The sequence below is a fragment of the Epinephelus lanceolatus genome, chromosome 6 (assembly GCF_041903045.1).
Source record: "Epinephelus lanceolatus isolate andai-2023 chromosome 6, ASM4190304v1, whole genome shotgun sequence".
NCBI classification, from domain to species: domain Eukaryota; kingdom Metazoa; phylum Chordata; class Actinopteri; order Perciformes; family Serranidae; genus Epinephelus; species Epinephelus lanceolatus.
The window spans coordinates 5,120,264-5,132,996 of NC_135739.1; the positions used below are offsets into that span (position 1 = coordinate 5,120,264).

Below are 12,733 nucleotides of genomic sequence, written 5' to 3' on the forward strand. Positions count from 1 at the left end.
GACCTTGACCTTTTGCCACCAAATTCTAATGAGTTAATTCTTGAGTCCAAGTGTACGTTTGTTAACCTGGAAATCCAGATGCCCCGCCCCCAGCAAATTTGAATTTGCACTGCACAGGGATCTGGCCCCGACGAGCAGAGCCCGCTGAATCGCCAATCGGACCAATCAGATCAGTCTGTCTGACAGAGGCGGGCTCTGGGTGGGCGTAACATGATGACGACAGCGCTGTGCCATAGGAGTCGAAAAGTAAACAGCCAAGATGGCAGCTGCCAAAGGACCGCATCCATTCAATTTAGCTTTGGAAGAAACGCTAAGCCAACTACACTTATCTTTTTCCTTGAGGGAGGAACAGAAGACTGCCCTAGAAGCCTTCACTTCCAGGAAGGATGTTTTTGCCGTTTTGCCGACGGGATACGGCAAAAGCATAATATATCAGTTAGCCCCATTGTTCGGCAAACAAATGGGGCCTAGTGCAATGCAATGTGCTTGTTTTCTGCTCTGATTGGCCATCGTACTATCCAGTTGTGTGCGGCGACATTTGAAATGCTTCAGTTAGTGCCGCCCCTTGGGTAGGAAGGGTGTATCGGTGAGGGTTAGACTGAAAATCTTTCTAGATTTGAGTCTGAATTTCCAGGCTATACGTTTGTGCCAAATTTGAAGAAATTCCATCAAGGCTCTTGTGAGACTCTTGAGATATCGCCTATCATAATGCCTATCGCGGGTGCAGAGGCATCAACAAGAGAAAAAAAACAGATGTGACTATCCTTTACCTTTCTCAAAAAAAGAAAAAAACGCCCCGGCTTTTTTTATTTCTTTCAACCAATCACAATCGTTCTGGGCGGTGCCACAGCAACGGTGCGCTTGCAAAAATATTGCTGGGGAAAACAGGTTTTGGTGTAACACGCCGACAAAAATATCGCCTCCAGGACGCGAACCATGGCAGAAAAATGGCTACATCCCTGCAAGATCAAACACCGCAAAAGTTAGTAAAGGACGTGTTGAAAACTGCTACACAACCGGAGGTGGTAGGGCAGGACTTCAGCGGGTGGCTCGTTCTGCCCAATGAGAGGCTGATCTATGCAGCGAACTTCCGCCCACTCAGACTAGCGCTGATATCACAGGAGTGATAACAAGTGCAGCAACTTCACTGCTGGACTTTTGTTACATTTCAGGTGTCATACACCTTTAAAGAGTGGGAATACAACAAAATACCAAATATGTTGTGGTACAAATCAATAAAAGCAATGTAACATTTGCTAGCTAGCTAGTTAGCTACCAAGACAGCAGCACACTAATATGTTTCTTTTTCTTTATGCATGTTAAATCTTTATAAACAAAGAAAATACATTTGTGGGATTCTTTTTTGTTGCTTGTTCAGCCATCTCGCTGAAGAGTTTTATGTGTGCCTCTGAAAATCCTCCATCTGGAGGGTCATGTGGCCCTGACACTTCACCCTGCCCCTCTATCCCAACATGAGTCAGGACACCCTCGCGATGTGCGCAAAACCGAGGGGTAAGGTCTAAGTAGTGGGGGCAAGGCGTGTTTTGGGATGGAGCCTTACACAACGCCTCATCAACACCAACTCTTTGTGCCAATCTCTACCGTTCTCTGAAGTTAGAGCAGCCCCTGGTTTCCATGGCAACGTGTTAGCAGCAGCGGCCAGAGGAGACAGGCGCAACACATAAACAACTCACACAGCAAATCACTTATCACTACAAACAGCTTGAAATAGTTTGCTTGGCACACGCCTGAGTGTGTTTCTCCTTATGTGGTTTGTTCCAACAGCGGCGACAAAGGACAGTTAGGGAGTATCCAAGTGAACGCTACGTGCAAAAGGGGTTGGGTAATTACAAATACGGCAAAATAAATATCAGGTGTGTTGTGATTAATCATTATCTTCTCAGCCAGTCACACCGCTGCTGCCAAAACTGCGAGGAGAGCAAGTCATGACACGGTGGATCAAACAGATAATTCACACGGTGATCCTGTTCACATTCCAATCAAGAGGTTTTATGGAAAGATAACCACTGTATTTACTGTTTTGCTGTATCACATATTGTACTGCAATCACAAATGCAATGTCACTTTCCCAGACAGGTTGGAAAGACGGCCTTGATGCTGGCGGCTGCTGCCAGTGGTAGGCCGTCATTTTTAGATGAGAATATAAAAAGAGCACCTTCAGGGAACGGGTGGTCTGGATGTGTGAAAAACTTTTCTTTTATTATTTTTCCCTGTGAACTGTGTGTGTCCAATGCATCACCACAATGTCTCTATCTCAATGGAAGATTTAATGTCTTTTTTACTGCGAAGTTCAGTGTGTGCAGCAGCAGATGTACATTTGTGTGGTAGTTTTACAACAGCGTGGTGTTGATGGCTTCCATCCAGACACGACAGTAAGAGTCATCCATATATCCAGTGTTCAGTACAACTGCTTTACTGGCATTTTTGCTATGGTCACAATACACTGGTAGTTTTGATGTTTAATTTATCACCTGGTTGCAAAGTGTTTATTCACATTATTTCGCATTGTTATGTAATTGCCGCACATTGTTGTTATTCATTTCACTTGCACATGCAGACAGACTCACCAAACTATCAACTGAGCTGACGACTTGTTCCAGTTTTTACCAAAATACCAACATATCGTCAGGATCTACCTCATGGTCATGCAACTCTCAGCGCCTCATAACTTTGCACCACACAGATTGTACAAGGCACAAGAGCCCCGCTTCCACTGAGCAGTGCGGTTCAGTCTAGTACGCCTTTTTTCCGTTTACACTGTGAGAAGTTGTGGATGGTACCAATGGAATCGTTCCTTACCGTCCCCATGTTTGGTCCCCCCTCTGTTGGGGTACCTAGCACACAGATCTGGTACTAAAAGGTGGAGCTGTGAACACTGCAGTCTGATTGGTCAGTAGAGGACGGTCACTCTGCTCAGGGCTGAGTTGTGTCTGGTTTTGAGGCTCATGTAACCACTGTTCATACTGTGGAGAGTTTTATTAGTAAACTGTAACTATAAAATGAAAGGATGTTTTGCTGCCTCTCACAGCAGCTGGAGTCTGAGAAAAAATAACTCAGTTCACTAGACCGACTGCTGGCAACTTTTAAGGTGATGGTACATTTAATTGTAATGTTACCCAATGCATGAGTTGATGACGTGAATCCATCCACATACCTTAAATTTCAATGTGACTTTGACCATCACTTTAGTTGTTGTTTTTTGTCTCTCTTGGATGACAGACACTTTTAGTAATGAGTGAATCTTCAAACGTTTAATATACTAATTTCGACCGTATTATGTGAACTGCGTATATTTCTTAAAAAAGCATCGCAGGGCGTTGTTCCTGTGGGCTCCAGCTGGCTGCGCTTGCCTGAGAAGGACTATATGCACAAACCCACTATTTTTAAATATCCCGTCGAAAGAGACTCTCATTGCAGCCAGCCCTAATTTGTTTTGAAAATGACTGCGAGCAGCCTCGTTCTGTGGCCGATAAACGAGGTGCCGATGTTCCATCTATAACAGCGAGTGCTGGACGGAGCAGTGAGTGACAACAACCCCGCCCACATTAGGGTACTGTTTGTGCTGGAACCATGTCTGAAGGGCTACTGTTGGTTCCAAAGGTACCATACCAAAAGAGTATGAAACAGAGCTAAAGATACCAAACAAATAGGCACAGCAGCAGCAGCTAATGTTAATACAGTGATGGTAACAGAGCCCAATGTGTTTTAGCAAACAAGTTCCGTTCATCATGTCAGACCCAAACCTACATCAGCCTCAGTTAGAGCTGAGGAACAGCGTATTATCAAGATTAAAGCTGCCAGCATGCTTCATCACAGCTGCTTGTCTGATGGTCAAATGGCTACAGAGACCTGCTCCTCAAACACCTTTCCAACCTCAGAATTGAGGGGCGATGACCATTTTTGTAACTTTCCAAAATCAATATTAACACCCACTTTGGTTGAGTGGGTTGTCAGCTATTGGGAAGATTGACGAATTGGTCCTTGGGCAAGATACTGAACCCCAAACTGGGGTTCATGTAGAGTAAAAAGTGCTTTGAGTGGTTGAAAGACTAGGAAGCCACTATACAAGTGCAGCCCCTTTACTTTTGTCTATTTTCATTCTCTACACAATAATTTTTGTTACTTTTCTTGTGAGCAACCAAGTGCAACACTATGAAAGGCTCTTTGGACTGTCTGAAAGCATGCGCCCTTGCCTGGGTTCAGATCTTTGAATCCACCCACTCCACCAAGTTGACTGATCAGTCTGGCAGTACGACATGAAACAGTTGTTCCTCGGTTAAAAAACAATCAATCCAATGAGCGCCACGGGGGGAATAGCAATTAGCCAATTAGCACCACAGGCGGGACTAGCACAATTGTCAAGCTGTTGTCAAGCTGTGCACTTGCCTGGGTCTAGACCTTTAATCCGCCCACTCCATTGAGTTGACTGATTACGTAGATGGCATTTCTTCTCAATATCGTCTGACATAGGGCTGCCCCCTGAAAGTTGGAGACTCGGATCATCAGTCAGAGACCCCTCAGTTGACTGAGATTCCTCAAGTCAAGCTATCTTTATTTGTCAGTGTGCAGTGAACTTCTGATGACATTTCAGTCCTCAGATGTAGCTGCAGAGTGAGAGCTCAACACTTTCACGCTGCTCTCCTTAAGCCTGGTATACACTGTGCAATGTTGGGCTGTTCAAGACGAAAGATGACCAACATGAAAGAAACATGCCGATATCTTTGGTCGTGGCTCTAAAATGGTGGCCCTATGTCACACAGTAAGAGAGGTTAAAGGATGGTCATTGTCACGGTCTTGCAATCAAGGACAGTCTGGGGTAAAATTTTGAACAGTGTCAGAAATTTGGGATGACCATCCCTCAGTGTGAGTGCTCTACTCTCTAGTAGACCTACGTCTACTAACCAACCAACAGAAATGGAGCATGAAATTACACACTGTCACTAAACTCAAACAGACAGATAGCAGCTCGCCGTGGAGACAAAACCCAGGAAAAGAAATGTGTGTGATTCAAGCAAAGAAGTAAATCTTGTTGAGTTGTAGCAGCAGAAGCCTTGCCTCTTTATTTACCATGATCGCGTAAAGAGGGACGAAGCATGGAAGAATATAGTCGCAGTGAGCAACCTAGCAGCTAGCAAACACACAGACACACCGCAGTATATAGTGGCCACAAAACCTTTAATAATGTGACCCTCTATGTTGTGCTTCACAGTTGGAAAAGTGATAACCCATGCAGCAACCTTGCTATTGCATCGCATGTCGTAGCCTGCAATTCAGTAGGTGCTGTCATCGTACAGTCTGCAGACATCAAACTTGATGTCATACCCAAGTTTATTAGATCCATGTCGCACAGTGTAGCTGCACTGAACTTATAGGATTGCTAAAATCTCAGTCTGTAGGAGGCAGCTGCAGACCCAGCATGAGTCTGAGTGAGAAGGAGGCAGCTGCCCGGAGGAGGAGAGCTCTGAGTTAATGTTATTTTCTGCCTTTTCAGAAGTGGTGAATTTATGGCTCATAGCAACTTAATATGTTGTGGTCTCTGGCTTTTGTTTGATATCTAGTTTCGGCAAATTTTGGCACATTTCCGATCCGTTGCTAGAACAGTTAGCAAGCTTTAGGTCGCAGGGCTAACATGGCTTGTTTACTATATTACATGAAGGTTGCTATCACCATGACAATCTTGCTGAGCCCCATCAAACTCTCAAGACACTATACTGCTCCACTCTTAAAACTCTGGCAAAACCAGGAGTGGTTATGCATCATTGTCGACCTGAAATAACATTCGATTCAGATAGAAATGGAGTGTAACGAGTTGACAATTCTGTCTGAAAACAGGCAACACGTGCCCCATATCTGAATGATATCACAAAATACCAGAAGAAAATGAACATGTTGACCCCCTGATGATGCTACAGGAAAAATCAGGGGATCACCAAATTCAGTAGGACTAATCCTGTGGGGTTGAACCACCCGACTAGCCATCGCTGCCATCCCACTATTAGACTAAAACCTGGTTGGAGGCACTAAACAGCCACCAGTAGTATTTATTAGTGCAGTACCGGATAAACACGATATATTCCAACAGAGCTGCAGTAAACACCACATTTATGAATTATATAATGCTCTGTTTTTGTTCAGATGTTATGTTGTAAGGTGTTCTTGGCATTTGTCCACTCCCTAGATATCCACAGACTGCATGTGGAGAAACAATGGATTTCAGAGTGACACGCAACATGTACAGTATCACATGACCGTGGTTATATTTTCCACATTAGCAAACAGTTAAGTGACAAGTGTGCAAAGAAGCAACAACTTAAAGTCCTTCTTCTCCTGCCTTAGCATCTCAAACACTGCGACTTGTTATAGTCACAATTATCAATAACAATTCAGAAGTGGAGTAATATTTTTACACTTAACGACATGAGCTGCTTGTAATAGCTGTGCACACCAGAGAGACAGAAAATAAGCAAAGAATAAATGGAGACTAGAGCTGAAGTCAACCTATGTCTGAGAGCTTCACCTTACACCTAATCAACTGTTGTTAACTTTCTGTACGAGAATGCCTTCTTACCGTCCTGCAGTTGCTCTGTGTGCGAGGGTATCTATGAGTGTGTGGCCGTTCCACCTGCCTGCTGTCACTGAGGATCTAGGGCATTACCTGGAGTCAGGTGTCAGATGCAGTGAGAGCCTGGATGTGTGTGTGTGTATGTGTGTGTGTGTGTGCAACAAATTGACGGAGTAAACATCCCTTTATATTCTCTTATCAATGAAATTTTGATTGCTGTTCCAAGGCGCAGCTGTGTGTTGTGGAATGAAATGTGGTGTCAGCGTGGGTTCATGATGCGTGTTGGAGTGAAGCACATGTACAGTGTGAGGGGAGGAGGTGTGTCAGTGGGGTTCGGGGTAAGTGTGAGCGCTGAGTGAGGAGAGATGGGCGTTCTCCTGTGTCTGCTAGTGCTGCTGTGCTGAGGAGGCACAAAGTGACACTTTGTTTCCCCCGCCAGATAGCCAGTGCAGGAGAACAGAGTGGCATTCATCATTTCAACAGGCTGATGCACACAAAGGCATTCATTGTGGGTTAACAGTAATCGTGTATGCACATGTGTGATTAGAATGGCTTGTAATGCAGTGCACCACAACTGCTTTTTAATGTTATGGTCATAAATCTATTACAGTCTTGTTGTGGTTACTTTTTACCACCAACATCTGAAGTAAGAGCAGCAGCTTAGTCCCCCGACTCTGGAAACCTCATAAGATCCTCATTTTATATGATCTGGAATCATAACGTCTGTGTGCATCAGCTTAGTGTTAGTGTGTAATAAGGCCAGCTCCCCCTCTCTCCAGTTTTGGCAGCATCACACTGCAGTCTCACAGGGATATGGTAATGATGGGGCTTTACCAACCTGGATGCCGCCTATATTACAGCAGCATAGCACTTCAAAGACAGACTACTCCTCTGACTGACTCCGTACAGAAATAGAAATCCCCCCAGTAAAGCTGCACAAACACACAGATATTCACATCCACATGTGCTCACACACACACAGGACGAGTCTTAATGACTGCACTTCATGTAGAAGGAGGCCAGGACCAACCGCCTCTGCTCTAGTCTCAACGATACTGTAGCAGCCATGTGGTGAAGCAGTCATTCAGAATGTTCATGAAAATGAGAATAAATGCTGAAATATGTTCACATTTTCCACTATAAAAGTCAAAACTGCACGGTAAGATGAAAATCTGTTAATGTATGTACTGATTTCATGCTCGTCACTGTGATGCGGCCTTGATCTACAGCCTGCTGCATTTCCTTATTATTTTGGATGTATACTGAGATTTCAGAGGTAACCTAAATGCCTCAAACATGTCAGTAAAGTAAACCTTGACATCAGCAGCAGTTTTATTACAACACATACTGCATAGTGGATTATAAAGAGAAGGGGTGTGCACTACATAAACACATATAACCATACATGACATTAATAATAACATCTGTATAATAGTATATAAAATACTGTATGTTCTATTGATGGGTGATATAAGATTACTTCACATTATTTAACAGCTCTAGTTGCTAGTTTCTTTGCGAAATACAGTGTTACACACAAAACATGCAGGCGATGAGGCCAATGCATCATAGAATGAGCGCCTACAGCTTTTGAAGTACATGTTAGTGATAAGCTAATGCCTCTAAGTTAATTTTGAATGTCTGGGAGTTTCCATTCCTGTTTGTCAAACGTGTGGCTGTGTGACTCCGAAATCAATTGACATTTAAACACAGAGAAAACAATGAGTCAGACTGTCTTTGTCCGCCTCACGGTGATTAAAATCAAATCCATTTATCTGAGGTCAAAGTGTGTTAAATGACTCAAATAACATGGATGCTGTTTGGCATTGTGAAAACCCTCCACAGATGTCTCTGAAAAAGTGTCTGTAGTCACCATTTGGGTGGCGGTGACATGTTTTAGTGTTTACTGTGCAGCTTGGTGCTTGTGAGAAACCAAACCTTCTGGTTGGACATGAAGCTGATCATTGCAGTACTTAATAAGACACTACTCTTGAATCACTGATGGTGACGTAGTCTTTACTATGTGAGCTCTTCCCTAAAGCACAGACCCGGATGGCACACAGCACAGCTCTGTCTTAACATGTCATCACTCAGCCATCAGTCCTGCACCTTGTACAGCTCACAGCTTCTCCTGTCACTCAGGTGCCAAAGCAGCCAACCACAAAACAGACCAGTTTAACTGAAACCAGCAGCATAAATCCAACACCAGCAGCCTGTGAATTCATCTCTGGCAAGCTGCCATCTATTCTCCTTGCTCCTGTGTCTCAGCACCAGATTCCTCTGACGATGACAGTAATGCAGCGTTGATTTAAAAGCCTTTAAATGACGCGTGGACACATAAATCCATATCATATTTTTTCCTCGCACATGTAGGCCCGCACCATATGGCCTGTGCATGCTTCTCCAGCTGACTCAAAAATCCTGCAGAAAGCCTGTATTGTGTATCGTCTGGAGAAAGCCATGGATCGCTGTGGTGAAACACCACATCAACATAGACCTAAAGGCAACGGATCAATACGTAACCGTTAATGGCAGATTAGCGGATGCTGCCGCACAGGGATTACAGCCTATTAATTGCAGAGTAAAAAGGCGCACGGAGAACAAAGAATCTGGCCTCTGCTTTTCTCCCATAGTGACAAAGATGAAATCCAAATGGCGATAAACTGATTGGCATTATTTTGGATTTAAAAACAAATAACCAGTGATTACAATTTGGCCTGTTGACATCGGCGTTTGCGCATTTCAGGACGGATCAAATTGTAAGTCCCATCCCATTTACAGTACACACACGCGCGCGCGCGCGCGCACAGACACACACATCTGCGAAGGATGGAGCAGAAGATGTGAGCGGGTCAATGAGAAATGAGAGGTGGGATACAGTGACAAGGTCATCAGCTTCGTGAAAATGGACAACAATCATCAGAATGACAAACAACATGGAAGAGAAGAGGAAAAATCCCACCACCTTTTTTTTTGAGCGCGATTCCTCCTCGTGATCGGCGCTGAGGTAAAGCCCCGCTCCGGCAGCTCCGACCCTTTTGTGTTGCTGATGCTGCGGGTGCCCGACAGGGAGACGCACGCACAGTCAGTCCCGCACAGCTGCACGCGTGCGAGATGGAGATGGGAGGGTGTGGCTGCGAGAGAAAGGCGAGCGGCGGCGGTGGCGGTGCATGGTGTACGGTGCAGCGCCAACACATGAGCTCCCGTCACGATGCGGGCACGTTACTGTAACGTAAGCTCGTGCATTTCGGAAGTAATTACAGAAACGAGAAGATGAATGGAAACGCCGTAACCGCCCCGAGGAACAAAACACAGTGTATTCCCCGAAGGTGTTAATCCTACTGATGTGTGTGTGGAGAGTGTGGTGACCTAATGTGCATGTGCACCATCACTGTGCGTCTCTGTCAGTCTGTGTAGTGTGTGAGATCTACAACAGCTACAGTGTTTGAGCTGATGATGCTGTATGCCAACGGATCAAAGGATGAAACACTGGTATTCTCTATTTCACACACAGACCATGGCTGACATGTTGACACCCCCAAAGAGCACAATACAAGTGTGTTTTTAGGTTTATATTAACAATTATTAGCCTATAGCCACAGTCGGATCACTGCACTGTAAGAAGGCATGCTTTGGTATCTTAGTTTGGAAACATAAATATCAAGTATACATATATTTTTTCATCTCATGTGGAAAATAAACCAGCATGGTGGATCATCGGCCCTCCAAAGAAGCTCCCTGCTCCAGATAGGAAGAAAAACAAAGAGTCCAGCATAGAGCCTGGCTGCTCCCCCTTCCCTAAATCAATATATTATGTCTATAATATATATGTTTTTCTCCACACCCTGAGCACTGCCCAACCTGGCCAATTAGTGCAGCCCGTCGGGCATTTCGGGACTTGTCAGGCTCAGGTTGGGTTGAGAATTCTCTCTTGGATATCCCTATGGTGGGTAAAAAACGATTAAGTGCCCTCTGTGGTGCCCTTCTAGTGGAGCAAATGCTTTGCAGGACCCTCAAGGGTGCCCTTCTAGTGGAGAAAACACGATGAAGTGCTCTCTAGAGGGCCCTTATAGAAGGGAAAATACAATAAAGTGCCATACAGTGCACTTCTAATGGAGAAAATGCAATGCAGAGCTCTCTAGGTGCCCTTGTAGTGGGGAAAATGCAATACAGGGCCATATAGGATGTCCCAAATGCAGACTCCACCATTGTGGCAACTATTTTCTAACCTTCTTAGTTGATTTTCAAGCAACAAACGCCCAAATTAAGCTAGTTTCATCCTATAATTTGTGAGGCTTTCCTTTAATTTATACCACTGTAAACTGAATATCTTCGGGTTTTGGACTGTTGGTCGCACAAAACAAGACATTTTAAGATGTCACCTTTGGTTTCTGGATTATTGTGATAGGCGTTACCCCATTTTCTGACATTTCAGACATTTTAGACCTAACAATCAATCAGTTAACTGAGAAAATAATCTGCAGTTTTAAAATTAATATAAGTATAATCAGTAGCTGCAGATAAATATGCAGTTCCCTAATAAAACTTTGATCAAAACAAAGCATTAAATCATTATTTCAAGTTTTCTGCATAAAAAGGACTGACACAATGTGTTCCAAACATCAGTGTTTGCAGGATAATCTCCAAACCTGGAAGATTTTAGCTGCTAAATCTTCAAGCATGAACTAAGATTTATGTTTTAACCCCGTTTTAGCCCTGAATTACAGGCACGAAAACATAAAATAGCCCTTTCAACTCTACAGATGCCAAGATTTAGACCATTTTTTTCTAACACGTTACTTGCTGGTGTAGATACACCAACTGGCCAAGGCTTAATATCAAATCTGCCATTTTTCCAAGTTGTAATAGGCTTTATAAACTCAAGTAGCAGGCTCAACACAACCACAAATGCAGCTTATGAAATTAGCTGGCACCAGCTATGCTGCAAAGGTGTTATAACCAAGCTCTAGAATTGATACTTTAATAGTTAGAGGCCTAGTAGGTATTCACAAGTATTTGCGGTAAACAAAAAGGTCTGTTTTTTGTTTGTGAAAGGTTGTGCAGGCCTCATGTCGGCCCTTTGGAGAAGAAACTGATCAATTATCTGATCATGCAAATTACATACAGGACACCCAAGCAAAGCTGGATAGGTAGATGAGGCAAAGAGTCATGCTGCGGCTCCTCCACTCGGAGAGGAGTCAAGTGATGTGGTGCTGACGGATATTTCAAGACAACTGGATTGTGTCAAACTTCCCTGTACAGTACGTCTTTACAGACTTAAAATGATAAATTACTCCATACTCACTCAGAAATCTGAGTCCCCTGAGCTATGGCTAAACACTGAGGCAAACCCAGAAAACTACATGTCCCAGCTGGCATGTGGGCACTTCAGGATCCCCAAGAAGGCTGTGCTGAGGACAAGTCTGTACACATCACCCTGTTGTAAACATAATGCTCACTTACATGGGCCAAAACCTTTCTGGCTGCAAATATGCCTACATTAAGGTCGTTTGGCAAAAGGAAATGTTTATTAATGTGCTACAATCCTTAGACAGCCTGAGTCCACCACTGCCGCAACTATTATTTTTAAACATTTTGAGTCAGTTTTCAAGCAACAAACCCCCAAAATAACCCAGTTCCCTCCTATAATTCCTATTCCGATTATAAGTCTTCTATAAATATATCACTGTAAACTACATATCTTTGGGTTTTGGACTGTTGGTCACTTCAAACAAGAAATTTCAAGATGTCACCTTTAGTTTCTGGTGTACTGTGACAGGAAATATGCCAACATTAAGGTATTTTGGTAAAATAAAATGTTTATTTAATGTGCTACATTCATCAGACAGCCTGAGTCCATTACTGCGGCAACTATTTTTCAACATTTTGAGTCAGTTTTCAAGCAACAAACCCCCAAAATAACCTATTTTCCTCCTATAATTCCTATTCTTATTGTAAGTCTTCTCTAATTATGTCATTATAAACTAAATTTCTTTGGGTTTCGGACAGTTGGCTGCTTAAAACAAGACATTTCAAGATGTCACCTTTAGTTTCTGTTGTTTTGTGATAGGAAATATGCCTACATTAAAGGCATTTTGGCAAAATAAAATGTTTATTAATGTGCTACATTCCTCAGACAGCCTGAGGAAC

At 43.5% G+C, this 12,733-nt stretch overlaps 2 protein-coding genes across 3 annotated transcripts in view; both read right to left on the reverse strand.

The window, feature by feature from the left end:
• Window positions 1–6,245, reverse strand: part of paics (phosphoribosylaminoimidazole carboxylase, phosphoribosylaminoimidazole succinocarboxamide synthetase) — a 59,214-nt gene extending 52,969 nt beyond the window's left edge. The window contains exon 1 of the mRNA XM_033621722.2: window positions 6,239–6,245. The gene's annotated coding sequence lies outside the window, so the exon portion shown is untranslated. The remainder of the gene's footprint in view (window positions 1–6,238) is intronic.
• cracd (capping protein inhibiting regulator of actin dynamics) overlaps window positions 1–10,000 on the reverse strand; it is a 28,783-nt gene extending 18,783 nt beyond the window's left edge. Inside the window, exon 1 of one of the 2 annotated variants that reach the window (XM_078168510.1) lies at window positions 9,549–10,000. In XM_078168510.1, coding sequence (XP_078024636.1) covers window positions 9,549–9,780 — 232 coding nt within the window. In that variant the 5' untranslated portion in view covers window positions 9,781–10,000. The remainder of the gene's footprint in view (window positions 1–9,548) is intronic. The other variant, XM_033621591.2, reaches the window with a different exon arrangement.
• Window positions 10,001–12,733: the final 2,733 nt, after the last annotated feature.